This window comes from Dromiciops gliroides, chromosome 3 (genome assembly GCF_019393635.1).
Source record: "Dromiciops gliroides isolate mDroGli1 chromosome 3, mDroGli1.pri, whole genome shotgun sequence".
Taxonomy (NCBI): Eukaryota; Metazoa; Chordata; class Mammalia; order Microbiotheria; family Microbiotheriidae; genus Dromiciops; species Dromiciops gliroides.
The window spans coordinates 65735890-65757430 of record NC_057863.1 but is presented as its reverse complement, the minus strand read 5'-3'; the positions used below and the strand labels follow the sequence as shown (position 1 = coordinate 65757430).

Genomic DNA, 21541 nt, shown 5'->3' with positions numbered 1-21541 from the left:
AGATAGATAGATAGATGGATGAATAGATTATAGTGATAGATGATAGATTGAGAGAGATGGAGATAAACATCATAGATTGAAATATATAGAGATGATAGAAATAGATAAAGGTTGAAATAAAGATAAATGATAGATTGAGATAGATATAGGTGATAGATTGAGATAGTCAGTAGATAGGTAGATGGGTAGATAATTAGAGATGGACAGTGATAGGTGAATGAAGATAAATAGATCATTGACTGAAATAGAGATAGATGATAGACTGAGATAGAGATGGATGATAAAGTGAGATAGAGATAGATAACAGATTGAGATCTATGGAGATAGATCACTGATTGAAATAAGACAGAAATAGATGATAGGTTGAAATAGACAGTGATAGTTGATAAATTGAGAGCAATAGCTAGATCATAGACTGAAATATATAGAGATGATAGATTGAGATAGAGACAAGTAGATAGAGAAAAAAAGTGAAATGAAGGGAAGTAGAGTCAAGTGAGGTAAAAAGTAAAGATAGGCGCCTTGAAAGGAAAATCCAAAGTATACAGGTGAAGGACAGAGCTCTGTATTCCATTACTGACTGCCACTAAATTACAAGTTCACTATTGATGTAGTTGAGTACCTTCTGGGTTATGGGAGTTTACTCATTTGTAAAATGAGCCCAGATCATTCCACCCTCACAGGAGATTTTAAGAGCTTAATTAGTTAATGTTTGCCAAGTACTTACAAGACCCTTAGCTTGAAAAGACTTATAAAATCAACCATAAAGAGGAAGTTAGTGTGATTCCAAAGAAGTAGTGACAATGGACACTACTTCAGGGAGTCAGATGGCATAGGCTTCTTGTGTCCGCTCCAGTCTGTGGCCAAAGACCTTCACTTAACAACTGCAACAGGGACATGCTTCACAGTTAGCAGATTCTGAGGCATGAACTGACATATAAACAATGTCCCGACTTCACCAAATTTAACATCAATACCAGGGAGATTTTTCCCAGGAAGCGGGACCAACAAGAAAAAGGAATGAAGCCTAGCTCATTTATTGCCATGGATCTTGCACTTAAGAGGAAAGAAGAAAGCCTAATCTGCTGCATGTTAAAAACCTACCTTTATTCTATTCCATGGCCAGATATGCTTTTACTCAGATTATTATTATTTTTTTTTGGTCCAGCCACATGCCAAAGCTCAGAATGAACTTTGAAAACACAAAAACAATAATGATTTTCATTTCTCACTTGCATCCACTTAGCAAATTGAACGATAATTTCTCCAAAAATAATGTTGACAGGCTCTGCTAGCACCTCTTCGATGAGTGTGGTCAGTACTTCATATATCATATACAGAAGTTAGATGAATATTGCTTGAACTGGATGTTTCCAATGTTCTTGTGACTAACAACTGACTGCTAAAAAGGTTCATCATTTCATAGATGATAAATCTAAGTTGCCACAATTAAATGACTTGTATAAGATCATTCTCTACATTGGTGAGCAAATCTTGGAATCACAGGGAGGAAAGTATGGAAAAGGAAGTACAATCTTGTTCTCTCACCGAACAATGGATCTCAAGACAGAACTGGAAATATGTGTGTGGTATTTAAAGGGAGGAGAGTTTTCTATATGATGAGAACTTTGAAAAGCCCAAGGTCCCCTGCTCCCATTATTTAGATAAGAAATTCTTATGTCCCTAAGTTATTTTGAATTATAAATATCTCCTAGAAATGCATCACAAAGGTAAGGAAATGGTATGAAAAGGAGAAATGAAGAATTAGTTCATCAAAGACAGTTACTTAGAAAAGGGGAATGAGACACTGAAAAGGTAAATTTTGATAGGGAGTAAGTAGGGAAAGATAGATTGGAATATGGAGTCAAAGAGGTAAGGCCTAGGTAGAATGACTAAGTGGGAAAGGTATGTGAATCTGAGGTGATCAATACAGGGGAAGTGGTATCCAGAAGTGGGGGAAAGGAATAAAAAAAGAGATGGAAATGGCTGGAGGCAAACCAGCTACTTCTTAATTCTAAGACTGGCACCAGTTAATCGCTTGTCACTTGAGCTCAACTGCTCTTGACCAGAGAGGCCCCCCTAGGATTCTCCCTTGTCCATAAAAATTATGAGAAATCAAGGTTAGTTCTAATTCGTTTCTAGCCTAGAACTTCATGAAATAAGGAAAATTTCAGGGCCAAGCCAAGCATTCATAACTATCGCATTTGCATCCCGAATGGTTGGCCTTCAGGTTTCCTGCATTCTGTTCCTCAGTTCTCTGAGCAGGTATCTGAATGTCCTGGAGAATGTCCTAGATGCTACAGTAGTTGCTTGGGGGAGCCCAGAAGAGACTCTCAATTACAAAAAAATATCATCTGCATAGTTATGATTTCCTCTGGTAGGGCACGGTCGGGCAAGGCAAGAGTATACAATATCTGGGAAGCAGAACTGCCACATCACAGTGGTAATTAACTATATTAAATTATAATAAACTACATAGCTATGATCCATAATGTGCTCTGCCCAGTCCTGGGCTGTAACCCCCTCTGGGTCCATGCAGGGAAGAGTGTGCATAGATAGAGGAACTCTGCCCTTACCCACCAGAAAGATTTCTTTACTCCTCCATCACTAATGGCACAACATAAATGTATGAACAAAGAGAGAAGCTATACTTTAATAATAATATAATAATAACAATAATAATAATAATAACCAAGGTCCCCATTTGTATTTATATTGTTCCTTTCCTCCCAAAAGCTGCTGGGACTTTTATTTTTATAATCCCATTCACAAAGCCTTGCCCGATATGCTTTTCTCCTTCAGCTATCAAGATTATTGAGCATCCTGGATGGAATGGTAAAGCAGTTTATAAATTCAAATCTTCAGCCCTAATTACACTGTCAGATGCCCACAAAAAGCTCAACTGGAACTCCCTCCACAAAGTTTTCTGCTGGCAGGATATGCATTTGAAATGAAACCAGAACAGTGAACCAGATCCTCTCATTTCCATTGGCTATTATCCTGCTATTATTGGGGAGAGGAGGGGATACAAGAAGGGAGAGATCGCTGGTCTAATTTGCCCACTGAAGAGCGGCTATGCTGAGAAGACCTGGTTTTGCCCAGTACTGCCCCACAGTGTAACCAGCCAGGGCATGAAGATGAATGCAAGCTACTGACTGCTTGTGCAGCTTCTCAAAGGGAGTTTTGTTTTTGTTTTTCCTGTGGGCATGACTGAAGAAGGGCAGGAAGAGAGATGGAATGGGGCTGGGAGGGAAGCCTTCAACTTACGAGTGCAGGGCATGGAAGCTGCATCATCCTCTGCTCGAAAATACCCTCGGTCACAGGTACAGGAGGTGGCTCCCTCCCAGACGGAGTAGCTGTGGGGCGGGCACTTGGCACAGGTATTGTCGGTGGAAAGGGCCTTGTAGTATCCGATCTTGCAGGCTGTGGGGGCAGAAGGGGAGGAAAAACAGATGTTTATATCATGATTCGAGCAGGGAGTAGTAACGCATGGGCATCTTTGTGACTGGGAGGAAAGCCTAGAGTTTGGCCTCAGGTATGAAATGAGCAGACTTATCAAGGCTGATCACTCTCACTCATCCCAGCACTGCCAACATTCCTACTCATAGGACAACCACCTCCAAAACTGGCACTGGCACTTCTAAGTGGATTCTACAGTCAGAAAATCCCCTGCCCCTACACAAGGCCATTTCCATTCTTTCTGTCTCTGTCCTCTATCTTTCTCCCTGTCCCACCCCCACTCTTCCTTTCCTTGTCTCTTCTTCCCTCTCCATTTCTAAGACCAGAGTTAATATTTCAGACTGATGTCATGGTTTTAGTAGTGGGAAATGGACTTGAACCACCTACCTACCTCAACAATTCTGAAACATGACATACCACATTTTATTTCTTGGAAAGGAAGGAAGGAGGAGGGGGAGGGAGGAGAGAAGGAAGAAAAGAAAGGAAAGGAAAGAAAAGGAAAGAAAAGGAAAGGAAAGGGGAACAAAAAGGAAAGGGGAAGAAAACAAAAGAGCATCTTCTGTCCCCTCCCTGCCCTACCCAGAAACAGAGCCAAAGAATGTATATCATAGACCTCTTTGTACTATTGGTAAACTTTGCAAGACATCAGCTTTATAAACACCATGCTGATGCCAGTGGCTGCTTTTACAGTATGGGGGACTCACTATTAATATTGAAACAATAATTTTTAAAATTAATATGGTTAAACCAAGGCCCTGGTCTCATCTTGCTCTCAGCCACCTTTCCCTACCCTTTAGAATTGTGTCAAACTTGAATTATCTCCCTGGCCTGAAATAAAAACTGACTAAGTTGGGGGGGGGGGAGAGGAAGGAAGGAGTAGGGGAAGGGAAAAAGAAGGGGAAGTGGAAGGAAGGAAGGAAACAAAGAAGGAAGGGAGGGAAGACAGAATTAGGGGTAGGAAGGGAGACACATAAGCATAAAACACCATAACAGTATCCTTGATTTCCATGATAAGACACAAGCCAAGACAGTCAGCTACTCAAAACAACCTGGCAATCCTGCTAGCATCATTAGCTTCCAAAGATTCAAAGAAAAGACAAAGTAAATGGATTTTTGAAAAGCCCAGTCATTCCATGAGATCAGAGAATAAAAAGAATGGCAGTCATACTTAAATTTTTCTGTATAATTATTTTTATTTCTTTTCCCCTTTCTAAGACTGCATCTTAGGTTGTATCTATATTACCAAAATACCAACTGGCAAAAGTATTAACCAGCTGCTTTCCATCATCTTGGCAACAACTAAATCAGACCCAGCCACTGTTGTTGCTGCCCATGTACCAGATTGCACTGAAGCCACCTGATAAAGAAATCCTGAACAAAAACGATTTGATTCAGTGGTTCCGAATCAACGTAGCCACAGTTATCCCAGCATTACTCATACATGAGGCAGGCATCAGTGTGGGTTTCAACTCAAAGTCCATTCCTCTCTCATGCACATCCTGTTGGTATTTCATTAATCATGCACTGGTCATGGTGAGTGGAAAGAGAACTTAGCAAGAGCACAAGGAAGACATCGTAACTTCCCTCTTATTAACCATAGTTGTTTATGGAATTTCCTCCAAGGAATTCAGACTTTATGATGTGTTCAGCCTTGACAATAAAAGTGCTAAGAGATCAATCTCTCCCTCATTTGCTTTGTCTTTCACTGGACCGGAGATTCTTAGAAAACAAGTTGCTGCAGTGACTAAGATTTATGTTTCTAGAGTTTATACACATCACATAATTAGATAAGGTTCAACTTGCAAGCTGCCTTTTGGCCAGGCTTAAACTGGCCCGAGGGTTTCGATTCAAATCAGAAACCACAGCTCTGGCAGGAAGAAGCCAAGGGTCAAGCCTAGCCTTCCCACATCAAACACAATAAGTCCCTGAACACCAATGCAAACCCACCGGGGACAGCCTGTCACTCAGTCAGTCACAGTAAACAAAGGCAACTTGTCTAAGAGTGGTTACTCTGCTCCTGTTGGAGGGATTCGAGCAGATAGGCCCCAATTTTTTATTCTATCTTCTTTCTCCTCTTTCACATCTGAACAAGAGTGTGTGAGAAAAACCCTGTTTCCCTCTAACTGGACTTCATCTGCCCAAAGAATAATCTAAATTAAAATCTAAGAATCCACAGATGGAAGGAAAAAGATACCACTTTATTCTCATCTGACATTATGAGTCAAACTCATAAGGCTTTGAAGTCATATCCAGGTCAACTGGATTTCTACTTCTAGCTGATCTAGAGACCCATGGATGGAAGGATGGATGAATAAATGAATAAACAGATAAGTAGGTAAAGAGATGAATGAACAAATAAAGCACAAAAGTATGTGATGGACAGATGTAAATTTCCATAAATTTTGAAAGCATGGAGAGAATCTCTATGTGGAAGTATACAAGCACGTATTAAGAACTCACTGTGTGCCAGGTACTGTGCTAACCACTTAGCACAGTCCTCTCATTTGGTCCTTACTACAACTCTTTTCAAGGTTTAAGAGGAGATGGTCACTGGTGGTTGTTCTTATTAATGGTTTTGTGTGTGTGTGTGTGTGTGTGTGTGTGTGTGTGTGTGTGTGTGTGTGTGTTTTGCGGGGCAATGAGGGTTAAGTGACTTGCCCAGGGTCACACAGCTAGTAAGTGTCAAGTGTCTGAGGCTGAATTTGAACTCAGGTACTCCTGAATCCAGGGCAGGTACTTTATCCACAGCGCCACCTAGCTGCCCCTCTTATTAATGTTTAAATAAAAATGAAAGACCTACAAGGGCAAAGGGAGTTTGGGGTATCTTTCTTCCATTCCTCTGTCTCATTTTTCCCTTGGCTCCTCCCAGTCCTCATTGTTAATACCAAGAACAAACTAAAGCAATCTAATCCAATAACTATTTATTCTTCTTTCTATGGTTTGGTGCAAAGAGTGGTGGATTAAGAATCAGAGGACCTGGACTGGAATCCTTCTTTGTGCTTCCTACCTGTGGTGACCCTGGGCAAATTCATTTAACCTGTCTGGGTCTTTTTCCCCCACATCTGTGAAATGAAGCGATTGGAATAAATGGTCTCTAAGATTTAGGGCAGCTTTGAATCTATGATTCTATTTGTAAGAAGGAAGAGGGGGAAAACAATTATTAAGCAGCTACTGTGTGACAGATAGAGGATCACCTTTGATCCTCACTACAATCCTGGGAGGTAGGTGCTATTATTAACCCCTTTTTACAGATGAGGAAACTGAAGCAAAAAGAAAAAAAAAAGTTAAGCGACTTGCCCACGGTCACACAGCAAGTAAGTGTCCGAGAATGGATTCGAAGTCAAGTCTTCCTGACTACAAGTCCAATGCTCTATCCACTGTGCACTCAGCTACATTAAGGTGCTACACAAACACAAAAGGAAAAAATAGTCTCTTTCCTATAGAAACTTAAGAGTTTACGGGTCTGTACAAGTACAGGATTACAGGTAAAACATCTGTCTGCTATTGTTAAGTATTCTGAATGACCTTCCTTTCCCCCACCACTTTACTTTGATTTTTGTTTCTAAACCAAAAGGGGTATAATTCTGGTTCTCTTAACAATCCCACCCCACCCTTCACCTCAGCACCCCATGCTTTTGCCTTCAAGACCTCTTGCCAATGTTTCAGGACCCCCAAAACACCTCTCATTTCCAATGTCCTGCACGCTACATTTTTTCTTTCTACATTCAATAAAATGGATGGTTTGGGGGTATTTTTTTATATTCCACAATTTATAGGACTTCAAATCTCACTATAATGGATGAGTACCTTAGTTAGGTCTTAAAACATTTGATGTATCTTTTAGCCTAAACAAAACTCTGATAAAGGACCTGCTTGGGGTGTAGATTGCAACAATACATTATGACTAACCATACAAGTCTTAGGGGTGAGAATATTATCCTGTATCTTCCAAAGGTTAATGGCTTAGTGGGCAAGAAGCGTATGGAGGGCCTCAAAGGGATTGCTTAAAAGATTCCTGCATTTTGCTCCTTATTAGGTTGAGGATTTGCTTGATGGGACAGAGCGTGAATGGTAACCTTACACAGCTTTCCAGAGATGTCATTGTACCCAGATTAGTTCACTTGTGCAATATAAACTTTGAATTCAATTCCCAGGTTTGGCTTTAATTAGTTCTTTCTGCTGGTTTACAAGTCCCCGTCCCGTCCCCGTTCCCCTCCCCTCCCCTCACTGTGCCTCTTCTCTTCTGTTGAGCTCACCCACTAACATAACAAAGTTACATTTTAAGATAGAATCTTCCTTAAAACTACTTGGGAAAATTCTTCAGCTTAATTACTCAAAGTATGAGGGAAAACACACACACACACACACACACACACACACACCAATATAAAGCTTTGCTATTTGGGGCGGGGGAATCAATAGCATAACCACTGGCTTAATGGGTTTTGTTTAAATTTTCTCTTTATTTGAAATATTCAAGATATTTCATCTTTCTCCTTCTTTATATGGAAATACCAATTAAATTATTCTGATTTTTACTTGTACACTCCCACAAATTAAATGAAGAAAGGGTTAGCCCTGACTAAAATGATAAAGGAAAACCACCCTTTCTCCTTTACTTCTGAATTTTCCTCATTGTCACTAGACCATTGTCACCAGTCACGATTGGTCCTTCTGAGGGCTCCCTTCCTGCTCTGCTCCCAAGGGTTCCCTATGATGGTATCCCTTACCCCCTTTAAAGCTGACCTCCCCAGAGAGTGCTCCATGTACAAAGGTTTTCAAGCTCCATTTCCTCATCAAAGCTTATGTCTTGGGTTCCAAGTCTTCAGGACCCTCTGTACTTGATCTAAGTAATCTGATCAATATATTCGTGCTAAAGTGTTAACAGGAATGAAAGGATTAATGATACCATTCCTGGGTTACACATCCCACATTTTAACAGAAGTTCAGGAGAAATCAATTCTACCTAATTTTTTTAAAAAAAGGATCAAATTATGATAGAGACTGGAAGCAAGGAGTTATCTTGAGTCAGTGTTTTTTGTTTCTAAAATGCAGCAAATACCCAGCACTAGAGACAGGACAAAACCAGACATGCCTCTATGAGGAAAGGATGTGGTCCCTTACACCTACCTTCACTCCCTTTACCTCATATCTTTGCCAATACTCAAATGCCACCGATGATAAGATCATAAACCTCTTCAAGGTTAAGAATTTTGTCCAGGGTCAAAAAATGATCATCATCAGAGGACAGACAGAAGAATGATGTGCTGTCCTCTAAAATGGCCAGTTTTCAGGGTGGGCATCTGAAGAATCTCAACAGGATGAATCAAGGAGTCCCATGTGAAACTATGGTGTTCTTCTGGCCCAATGTAATTCATCCCTGCAATGCCCACGACAATTATGGAACCAACCGTTAAAAAGAAACTTCTAAAGAAAACAATTCCATATGAACAGAGAAAAAAAGAGAGGAAAAAACCCACACACAAAAATCTGTTCTTCTAAGAGTCATATTGTAGAATCCAATAGCAATATTACTAATGCTGCCTCAAATAAGTCTTTTGATATTAACACTGTGTAATCTGCCTCATTTTGTTTCTTCCCAAGGTTCAACCTTGTAAGTTTCATAGATCTCTCCTGCTCTCCATCATAAGCAGAGCTCCAAAGTTGGCCAATCTTTAGAGAGGCTGTTTAGATAAGGTTCCGGGTAGCACTTACTTGGTTTTTGTTTTGTTTTGTTTTTTTGTTTTTAGTGAGGCAATTGGGGTTAAGTGACTTGCCCAGGGTCACACAGCTAGTAAGTGTCAAGTGTCTGAGGCCGGATTTGAACTCAGGTACTCCTGAATCCAGGGCCGGTGCTTATCCACTGCGCCACCTAGCCGCCCCTATTTGTTTTTAATAATAAGTGAATTAAAATAATTTTGAAGATGGTCAGTTACACTTAAAGTAACTGGAGAAGCCTTGATTTCTCAAAAGTACACCATTACTGTTCCATGCTTGCTGAGTATTTGATGTTATCTGTTCTTCATTGCCATGTCCTATTCTTTGTTAAATTGAAAAGTTTTATCCATAGCCAACAAGTTAATTATCTCTTAGAGGGAATATAATGACCAGTTCATTTCAATTTTGGCTTCCTGTCCAAATGATGGCTATAAAGACTGTCCAGTTTTGGAGTGCTGCTTGCTCATGGCAAATTAAAAGATATTGGACATCCATGATTATGTGTGTGTGTTTGTGTGTATTCCTCCCTTAACTGGACAGAAAATTTCACAATTCATCAGGATCACAGATTGCTAGTGGTAGGAGAGAGACCTGAGCAATCATCTAATTTCAACTCCCTCATTTTACAGGAGAGAAACCTGAGGCCATGAAAAGCTAAACAAATTGCCCATGGTCAGAAACAAGGAAGTAGCAGAGTCAAAATGAGAACCTAAAATATACATTTAGATCTGGACAGATCCTGAGGGGTCATCTAGTACAAATGTCTGCATTTTTATGATAAGAAAAAATGAGGCAAGGCAATACAATGAAGAAGCAGCAGGACAAAATTAGAAGCCCACAACATAAATTAAGAAATGGACATATGATGACTAAGAAAAATGGGGCCCTGGAAAGGTTGAGTTATGACCACAGTCACACAAGTAGCAAGTGGCTAAGCTAAAATTTGAACCCCAGGCCATCTGACTTCAAAGCTGATACTCTATCCACTGTAACATACTGCCTCCCAATAAAAGCTGGTGCTTTTTCCTCTATACAATGATGTCTGCTTCAATTGGAACTAAAGGTAGTAAGCAGCAGTTGTTTAAACAGATACTTTATCAAGGCTGGAATATTTCCTATGTTTCTTAAAAATCTCACACCCTCACAGTGTCATAAACTATTTGAAAAAGGACCTTAGAAGACATTCCCTGAAGACATATTACAGCATATTGATTTGAAAAATCACAGATGATGCTTGCCTTCTCAGTGGGTGGGGGAGAAGCTACAGGGAAGGGTAGAATTTGGAATTCCAAATTTTAAAACTGAATGTTAAAGAAAGTTTAAAAAATTATCTGATTGTTTGTATTTTTATTTATTTTGTTTAAGATTTCCCAATTACATTTTCATTTGGTTGGAGACACTGAGGAATGTTGACACCTGATCTCATTATCTCCTATCTACACACACACACACACACACACACACACACACACACACACACACACACACACACACACGCGAGACTCTCTTAATCTGAACCACATTCTTAGTGTTTGTAGAAAATCTGCTTAGAAACTGTAGACAGGTACATGGGAAGATTACCACACTCTACCAGGCAAAGAGTTTAGCATTTTCCCATAGATATGTGGGCAAATCTATGGTGACTGGTATTATAGATGACTTTCAAATAAGTAATGTCAAAATGTCAAATGAAACATTATTTGCAAAGGACTTAACGTAGTGCCCGGCACATAGTAGGTGCTTCACAAACACCTGATCCCTTCCCTTCCTCTACAAAAGGCAAATCCAGAGCCCATTAAATTGTCTCTATAAAAAATTACTCAACAGAAAAAAAAGAATAAAGTAGAAAATGAAGGGTTTTTTTTGGGGGGGGGTGATTTAAATGAACAATAAAATCATTTAAAAACTATTTTTGCTGCTACTCTAGGAGACACATTGGTTTCCCAAAAGAAGGATCCAAATTACTCCCCTCATCTGCTGGGTACAGGGCAGTGCCTTGTGCAGGGAACATTGCTAGCCAAAGTTCTGTTCAACCCTGGATAAAGCCAATTAATTAGCAGAATCCTGGACATTTACAAGATCTAATCCCATTGTTGAGGAGGTTGTCAGATGTTTTCAAAGCAGTCCTCTTCAATGTATATAAAAGTACTAATGGGAACTAAGATGTCTCTCAAGATGCCTGTTGGTCTGCCCATGATTCTCATCTGGAAAATCTTCAAATCTAGTTAAAAAAATGTGCCCACATGCACACACAAATAAACACACACACACACACAAGATTCCAAATTCAGACTAAAGCTATATTTTGACACATGAGGGATTAGGCATATTTAAAAAGTAACCTCATTTTCAGATCTGAGGGCTCAGCTTTAAGATTAACTTTTCATTGATGATATCATGATGCTATTGTGTTTGGCCACATCTTTTCACTAGTTTTTTTTTCTAATTATGGTTACTATATTTATTAGATAGGCTTCATGATAAAGGAGAAAGGACTGGATCTGAATTCAAATGACTAGAGTTCAAATCCCAGCTATCCCACTAATTATCCATCTGATCTTGGGGCAAATCACTTGATCTTTCTGGGTTTTAGTTTCCTCAATAGCAAAATAAGGGGGGGGAGGTTGAATGAGATGACCTCTTAGGTTGCTTTCTGTTCTAAATCTATGATCCTTTGTAGGATCCAATCCAAATAAGCAATGTCAGAGTCTCTCAAATAGGAAAAAGATACAGACTTAAAAAAAATAGACTTCCTTACCTCACTGATTTACTTCACTGCAATGGCCTCATGACAAAAATGGGCAAATGATTTCAATTCCCAAGAAATGAAGAGCCATTCCTTGAGCTGAACATCTAAATTAGGATGCCACACAGAAATTAGAATAGCAAGCATGTGAATGTCAAATCTCAAATAAAGATTCCATACCTCCCACTCTCACCCTGCCTCAAATCCCCCCACACACAAAGTAACAGAAAATCTGCTATATTTAAAAAAAGAAAAAAATAATAACCCTCCAAAATAGCCACAGACTTCAGTTTTCATTTTGGTAAGGGAAAAATATTATCAGAAACGGAAACTAATCCTAGGAAGTTATAAAAGGTTTGAGGGAGTTTCTTCTCTTGTGAAACTCAAATTCCAAATGACTGATTGTAATTTTACAAGGAGAACATTGTATTGCCCACCAGGGCCCCTTCCCCTAAAAGGAAGCCAATGAGGTGTTTGGGGCTAACTTCAGGACCAAGAGCAGATCAGTCAGTCCAGTAGACTGTGAAAAAAAAAGTCCTTTGAGTGAGACTCCTCAGTAATATAGATACTCTGCAAATGACCAAGATTTTAATGTTTTCCTATTATATTATCAGCCATGCATAGAAAAGACCACAGTATCAGGGAAATTAAATTTTTAAAAATCGACTCAAATCTAAAGTCATCCAAAAAAACAAACAAACAAAAAAACCTGCTCTAAGGGTTTTTTAAAAAGCATTTGGGGGGCAGCTAGGTGGTGCAGTGGATAAAGCACTGGCCCTGGATTCGGGAGGACCTGAGTTCAAATTCAGGCACTTGAAGTGTCAGGCCTCAGACACTTGATATTTACTAGCTGTGAGCCCCTGGGCAAGTCACTTAACCCTCATTGCCCCACCCCCAAACAAACAAAAGCATATGACACCATACACAGAACATAGAAATTGTTATAAATTAGAAGGGAGAATATTAGATTTGAAACAGACCTTATCATTGTCTTATGCTTGACGGAAATTAATGACTGAAAATACCTAGACAGGCAGGCAAAAGACTTTACTAAGCAGCACGCTGTAAACTATCAATCCTCATCGTCTACATGGGGCATCAATCAAGGATGGCATGCAAATTAGGACCTATTAGCCCCTGCACTTGATTACTCATGACATTTCAGCAAGGGCCAGACTTCTGATGAGTTGTTTTCTCTACTTCATTCTTTGATATTTAGGGTATATAAAGAGCAGGAACTTATTAAAAATGTGCAAATTTAAACAAAAAAACCCCACAGGTTTCCCTAAGGGGTAAGGAAGTGGCTGTTATTTTTGTCTGTTTATCATCCTTTCTAGAAACTCCCCTTTCTAACCCCCAACTAAATTTGCTTTTTAATTCTGTAAACCTGAAAACTTGCATAGTGCCTGGCACATATTAAACCCTTAATAAATGATAACTGATTGAGTGATTCTCATTCCATTTAGCCATGATTCAAGTCAAAGGCTGTTTTCATTACCTCAAAACTCTCTCCTCCTCTTATCTGCCCTCTTTCCATAAAAGGTAAGAGCCACTCTCCCCTATTCACATCCACTCTTATGCACTTACCAAACTCATTGATTCTTGTTCCACTCAAAACCTGAGTTCAAATCAGTCCTCAGATGCTTACTAGCTGTGTGACCCTGTGCAAGTCACCTAACCTTTGTTTTCCTTAATCCTCTGGTGAAGTAAATGGCAAACTACTCCAGTGCCAAGAAAACCCCATAAAAGAGTCATAAAGAGTAGGAGGACACAACTGAACAGCAACAAGTATTTATTGCACAGGGGTTTGGAGAAACTCTAAATGAGATGATGAATGTTAATCATTTTCCAAACCCTAAATCCTATGTAAATATCAGTTATTATCACCAAGTTTTGGATATCTTAGTAGAGGTCATTTCTAGGTGGGGAGGTCTGGGAAGGGAAGGGAAGGGAAGGGAAGGGAAAGATGGTTTGTGTTTATAAAATACACTGCAAGGTTCTTGGGTAACCTGAAATTGACAGAATGTTGTTCTAAGAAGTCAGTTTAAATACCAAGCAGAAAATGCAATGGTACTTAGTGCCAGGGGGCACCTCTGCCTTGCTGGAGAAGACTGGGGTGGTTTTTCTGTGCCTCCCTATGACCTAGCTACCTTACAGCACATTAGAGGAATGCACTCAAATTGAGGAGGAGCATGGTAAAGGAAGTGATAGTACTTACAAAACCAATTAAACCTTTTAAAATCAAATGTACAAAGACATCTTGTCTTGCTTGTGTTCATTCTCCTCTTCATGGAAGCAAAAAGTCAACAACCATATATTTTCCCTTCCCCAGATGCCCCATAGAGTGGAAGCGCCTGGAGAACAGGCATCATCAGTTTCTGTTTAGTTTAACACCTTTTAAATGCTGAGTGCTTCCTAAAGTGTTTGTTGGATTGAATTGAATTAAATTGAAATGAACTGAGGTCAGCCTCCCACCCTTGGGTGTTCTGGGTGCTTATATGTGCAATGTGTCTGGGGAGCAGCTGCATTCTTTGTCATCCAGTCCGTTCCATGGGAAAGGGCGAGATGCCAAGCCTGCTTGCAGGTGAATTCCTCGTCCCTTTCAAGTTCATCTGATTTACACTGATGGTTTCTAAGTGTGTTTATCTTTGTGTTTGGAGGATTATCAGTCAGGTCAGTACATCTCTTCCATATATAAATTATAAATTATGAACAGGAATGTCAAGTGAATTAACAAGTCAGAATTTGTTCCTTTGTCTGTAACAGTGTTTTATCACAAATGCTTCTGTACTTTCAAGATCACTTTTAAAAATTTTTTTTGGTCTGTATAGGCCACTCCCTCCAAGGTAGATTACCATCAGTCTGTAACTCTTCAAGAGCTTCAGTGGCTAAGAAGTACCTTCATCTGAAGCCACCAACATGGTAATGAGCTTCTCCAAACTTAAGGAAGTTCTCTCCTGACACCAGACTTGCATTCCAGGTGATGTAATTGAGTACTGGATTTGCTTCAGATACTTCCCAGTGACATGATCTTGGACAAGTCACTTGGACAAGCCTCGGTTTCCTCATTTGTTAAAATAGGGATAATAATAGCCCCTACCAAGCAGGGTTGCTGTAAAGCTCAAACAAGATAATATATGTAAAGTACTTTATAAATCTTAAAGTACTCTTCTTATCTTAGCTGTAATTCCATCACTGAATTCCATACTCAAGACTCTCCAAAATGAGTAGAACCTGCTGGAGATTGTACCCGCTAGCATACAAGGTTACTTGTACTTCAGATTAGGACATAGGCAAGAAGACCCAAGAATCTTACTTGTACTCACTAAGCCTGGCTCTACACAATACCCTTCCTCCAAAATAGCACCTCCTGAAAATGCAGGAGTTTTTTGTTTTTGTTCTTTTTGGCCAGGCAATGAGGGTTAAGTGACTTGCCCAGGGTCACACACTAGTAAATGTCAAATGTCTGCGGCTGGATTTGAACTCAGGTACTCCTGAATCCAGGGCCGTTGCTTTATCCACTGCTCCACCTAGCTGCCCCAATGCTGGAGTTATTAAGGACACTACTTCCAAAATTTCCCCACATAGAAATGAGCCTTCCTCAAACCTCCAAACGAAGCAAAAATAGAATTCAAACCCAGCTTTCCTGCCCCCATATTGAGTAACCACTCTGAAAACATATACTACCTCTTAGGTTTTTATTTTTATTTTTATTTTATTTTTTAATTTTAGCAGGGCAATGAGGGTTAAGTGACTTGCCCAGGGTCACACAGCTAGTAAGTGTCAAGTGTCTGAGGCCAGATTTGAACTCAGGTACTCCTGAATCCAGGGCCGGTGCTTTATCCACTGCGCCACCTAGCTGCTCCCTTTTTAGTTTTTATCGCATCCAAACGAGAAAGGTTAATATCTCTGGTGCTTTTCTCCAGTAGGCAACCTAGCAGGTATGATTGTGCACATCACTTCCTTCCTATGTAAATAGATGGGAGTCCTGTGAATCATTCCTGAATCTTTGAGCTACTGGGCTTCCTGGACTTTGCAGGCTACCACAAATTTGGACTCAGGAAATGGCTTAGCACATCGAGAGCTAATTGTTCTTTCCTTCTGGGTATCTCAAAGCAATTGAAAATCAGCAACTAATTAGATGTTCCAAGGGGGCTGTAAAAGTAGATGATAGGTATCTCAATAGCCCAGGAAACCAAGACACTGAGAAGAACTTAATCTTTATTTAATAAAGAGACAATGTGGATTCGTTAGCTCTTTGTGACATTCTCTAAAGAAGACTCTTCTTGAAAGCTTTTCAGGTCTGGTAAAAGAGAAGCCATGAAATATCGTTTCAAACAGAAAAGGCTTTTGTCAGGCAGACGAACACCAACATGTCACAAATAAAACTGTTTAGCTCAAAGCAGTGATAGGGTTATGCTAGGCAGGTCAGGAGTACAGCACTTTGTTGCAGTATAAAATTATACATTAGTAGTATATCCCTTCTAGTATAATAGAGAGTGTCCTGGATAGGCACTCAAGGAGGAGGAAAAGAAGGAAATATTTATTAAGCACATACTATATGCCAGGTACTGTGCTAAGCCCTTTATATCATCTCATTTGATTGTCACAATAGTCCTTCGAGGTGAGTGCTATTATCATCACAGTTGAGGAAACTCGGGCAAACAGAGATGAAGTTATTTACCCGAAACCACACAGTAAATGTTTAAGATCAAATTTGAACTCAGGTCTTCCTGACTACATTCAAAGCTCTTTCTGCTCTACTACCTAGCTGCCCTATCTCAACTCCCTTCATGAACTTGGATTTTAATTTCCTCATCTGTCAAATAAAGAGAGCCAGACTGGATGCTTTCTAACATTCTTTCCCACTTTTAATATTTATGACCACTCCCATGATCTTCTGGCAGAAGCCTCTTCCTATAGCACATCTTTTAGACTTTCCTAAAACACCTTACAACTCACTCACCGTCAACTTGACTTGTCCTGAAGAGATATGGAGCTGTCTCCCTCACTTCAAGTGTACAGACACACTTGTTCTCATTTTATCATACTTCTCAAGGATCTTGCTTCATTATATTAACCACCTCTTTTCTCCTTTCACTATCAAGGATCAGTACAAATCACCATCTCCCATGATCATATTTCAGTCTTTCCTCACTCACTAGTCAGAATGGAAGTCTTGTGAATAACCAGAATTCATGTTCTCATGTTCATTGTTTTCATCTCTCTTCAAATGCCTGGATGATGGACTTGCCCCACTAACATTTTGGCCTCATGACACTAGATGTGATGGTAACAAAAATGGCCAGTGCATAATTTGGAACCTCCATTCTCCAGCGTCACCTACTATATTGCCTACAAGTTCAGAGATTGTTTTTGGTGGGGATAGGGAAGTAACCTTAAAAAAAATCAATGGGAAGAGTAAAGAATTCACCAGGAATGGAAAGTAATTCCATGATTAATTCATCAATCAATCAGTTACAAGTATTGATTATGTTCTTAATATGTAGCAGACACTGTGCTAGGGATACCAACAAAAATGAGACAATCCCTTCTTGCAAAGTGTTTAATTAAAAAAAAGAGCGCCAACAAAACATTCATTTTAAAATGTAATAATAACAGGCAATCTCAATCCACTTTTTACACGTGATTATAAGGGTCACACTACGTATACAAGCAATCTCAGAGATTGTGAGGAAATCCTTTTTCAATGCCAAAGTATCATAAATGCACTGTTAGTTCATAATGGCAAGCTCAATTAATGGATTGTACTTATACGGTACTCTGTATTTGACAGAGGGATTTCTTTATATCAATCCCATGGGGTAAATGATACAAACGTTTTACCCCTATTTCACAAATGAGGACACCAAGTCTCAAAAAGTTTTTGTAAACTTTAATTTAGAGATAAAGACATTCAGCTAAATGGATTTTAGTTTCAACTTTGTCACCTCATTGTGACCTTACCTTTCTGGACCTCAATTTCTTCATCTGTATAATGAGAAGGTTAGATCAATTGAATCTCCAAACTGGGTTTGAAAACAGCTTTCAATTCTAACATAATGTAATCCTAAATTAAATAGGCAGGATGGGAATTCCATCTTTCTTACTAGCTTACAAATTCATTGGGAGCAGGATCGATAGCTTATTCATCTTTATGTGTCCTTATGCTCCTAACACAGTTCCAGGCACAAAGTAGAGAAGTAACAGACAATAAGAATCTGCTGAATGAAAGAATCATTTAATTAGATTCACCATAACCCCCCTGAACTATGACCTATAGCTCTTTCTACTTCACATCTTTGTAATACCTACATGTCACACCAATAATCTATTCCTTTAATCTAACCTCTGAGCCAGACACAAAAGACTGAAGTCAGTGTATCCAACACAGTGGATTTTTTTGTGTGTGTGAAATCTATACTTTTCACCCCTTGGATTCTACATTCTAATCCCACATCCTATTCTAACTTTTCACTTTTCAAAAGCAGTCATGAGTTCTTTCAATGAGATAGTTAGACAGCATTTTCCAGTTTGCGGATGATGGTTTACTATTTTCCAGGGGGAAAGAATACAACCATACATAAGTCCTCACCTATAGGCTGATCACTGGGCAAATTCCCAAAGTTAGAGTGTTTCCACTATTTCATATCAGCGTGTTCTATTTTTAAAAAGAAAGCCTGAGTTATGGGTTTCATCAAATCTCCTTGCACTGTCACTTATGGATCCATGGCCTTCTATCACTAGCCATAGGAGAGATTCTTTTTTTTTTTTTTTTTTTTTGGTGGGGCAATGAGGGTTAAGTGACTTGCCCAGGGTCACACAGAGGAGAGATTCTTAATGTTCTTTCTCTTTTGCTTCTTACTAATATATTAAGCAATCATTGAATTACCAAATATTAGCTTTGAAAAGTCCCTTAGAAGCCATCTACTGCAGATCCCTTATTTTGCAGATAAGAAAACAAGCCCAGATATAAGAGTAACTTACCCAAGTTTGAAAAAACCTAAAAAGGGAAAATCTTTTTTTTTTCCTTTAGGGGAGTCTAAGACCTGAAAATAAAGTCACATAAGGAAATAAAACCACTCCATATTTACTGTCCTTCAAAAATGAGTCAGATCTCGATCTACCTGAGAAGACATCACTTCCACAACCAATTATGGTACTGAATGCCTCTCTGATTTCCTAATGCACCTCCTGTTCTGTAGCCTTTAACTATATTATGTGGTCTAAACCACTCTGGGGAGGGCCACACCTTGATAAAGGAAGAACAAGATGATGGCACCTACTGGTACGTTGCCCTCTTAAGCCGTCAGCTGAGGGGGCTAGATTCCTGAGCATGATTCAAACCTCCACCAGGTTGGTCACTGGAGTAAGAAGCTTATGAATGTCAACAGTCAGGGAAGTGAATTAAGAGTTATTAGGTTTGAAGTTGACATTAACCGGTGCTGGTTGCTGGCATGGGCAGCTGTGTTATTTTGGAAGTGAATGAATCACCTTCCTGTTTGTTGAGAGACAGAGAAAAAGACCAAGAGACAGATAGACAGGCCATGAAATAGAGAGAGAGACAGAGACAGAGACAGAGAGAGTTGTGTTAGCTACCCCAGAGGTAGCAGGTAGCTGGCTTTCTGGAGAGATGGGGAGAAGTGGCAACATTTCTACTGTATGACACTCAGGGGGCCTGTTACCAAGGACATTTTTATTTTTCTTGGTTATTATACCTCTTCATTGCATCAAAATCTCAAGAGATGGAAAGGACTTCTAATCAGTACCTGAACAAGAAACTCATCTAGAATACTTCTGTCAAGTGACCATTCAATTTTTGCTTGAAGGCCCCTAATGAGAGAGAACCCATCAACTCCTTGGACAGCCTGTTTTGCTTTAAGATGATTTCTAAATGTTAGGAAGCCTTTCCCTACTTCAAGCTGATATATGTGCCTCACCCTTATTTCCACTCATTGTTACTATTTCTTCCCTCTTAGGACAAGGAGAACAAGCAACAGACCTACATACCCTGGGTCAGCTTTGCCCACTGCAGCTCACAAGCCCCAGAATGAAGAGATCTGCCAGCTTCATGAGCCTCTCTGGGAGCAGGTATTACAGGTATGCCCCACCATGCCCAGGAATCTAGGCTTTCCTTCCTGGTGTTTTTGTTTTATTTTTAAATAAATACCAGTTCAGAAACCACCTTACCTTTGGCCAAGAAGAAAACTCAGATTGGAAATCCTTTAGGCATCAGGGTTAATCATATTGGACCTTGGTCTTACTTTCTTCATTTGTAAAAATTGGGAGAACAGATTAAGTATCTGCAGGCTAAACATGCTATTGAACCATAATTTCAGAGTTGGAAGGGCCCATAAAAATCATGAAATTCCAAATCCTTTACAACATCCCTAGGGGTCTGACTCTATGTATGCTGAAGGCAGATTAAAATCACCCCCTGACCAGGAGATCATGTTAGGATCACTTTCTTTATCTTAGATTTGTTTCACTATTCCCATCAAATTTCTTTAAAATGGCCTTATAGAATGAGTGGTTAATTCAACAGAGGTCTGTTGAAAGAGATGCAGGAGGGGCAGCTAAGTGTCCCAGTGGATAAAGTACCAGCCCTGGATCAGGAGGACCTGAGTCCAAATTCGGCCTCAGACACTTGATACTTACTAGCTGTGTGACCCCAGACAATTGACTTACCTCATTGCCCTGCAAAGAAGAAGGAGGATGAGGACGAGAAGGAAAGAGATACAGGATCCCAATTCATGCAAGTAGGAGCTGGGTTATTTATTTTTTTTTAAATGGTACTCTAAATTCTCATCCTATCATTCTTGTGTCAATGGAGGTGAAGGCAGAGTCTCTGGGCCCATATTCCCATATAACCAGTGCACAAGTGTTTTACTTTGAAAGTTTAAAATATTTAGATATGAATCATAGTCTGAGAAAAGATAACAGAAAAGGTTGGGGGTGGGGTGAGAATGAGGGGGAAGGAACAAGTCATACATCAAAGGCAGACTGGGGAGTTCAGGGAGATAGGATAACAGATAAGTCCTTTGCTGAGTTAGTCACACCCTCCTACAGACAATTCTTTTGGCACAGGAAATTTTTCAAGCAAAGGAGACACATTTAAAAAAAATTCCACCTTAGTATCGTATCTAGGATTTCTACATTGGTTGTAAAATAAGTGGGAGGTAGGCAAAACATGTTTGGGGGAGTCAAATCTGATGATCCCTGAGTTGTGCGAGCACAAATGAGAATTGATCTCTATTTTTTGGCAGTGGTAACATTTCCTAATTATAGTTTATACACGAAAGTTATGAAAAAAGGGGTGGCATTTTGAGTTAGTGGCAAGACAAATAAATCTCTGCATGATAGATATAAACTTCAAGGGCAGGGGCAGCTAAGTGGCACAGTGGATAGAGCGCTAGCCCTGGAGTCAGGAGTACCTGAGTTCAAATCTGGCCTCAGACACTTAACACTTAACTAGCTGTGTGGCCCTGGGCAAGTCACTTAACCCCAATTGCCTCACAAAAAAAATAATAATAATAGTAACTTCAAGGTCAGAGATTATTTTAGTTTGGTCATCGTATTCCCAGCACCTAGTACTAGGCCTTGAACATAATCAACTTC

At 39.6% G+C, this 21541-nt stretch overlaps 1 protein-coding gene across 3 annotated transcripts in view; it reads right to left on the bottom strand.

Moving 5' to 3' along the window:
• The window catches only part of EPHA4 (EPH receptor A4), a 168656-nt gene that overhangs the window by 99466 nt on the left and 47649 nt on the right, over positions 1-21541 (bottom strand). For all 3 annotated transcript variants that reach the window (XM_043994387.1, XM_043994388.1, XM_043994390.1), the window contains exon 4: positions 3268-3423. In XM_043994387.1, the coding sequence (XP_043850322.1) occupies positions 3268-3423 (156 nt within the window). The remainder of the gene's footprint in view (positions 1-3267; positions 3424-21541) is intronic.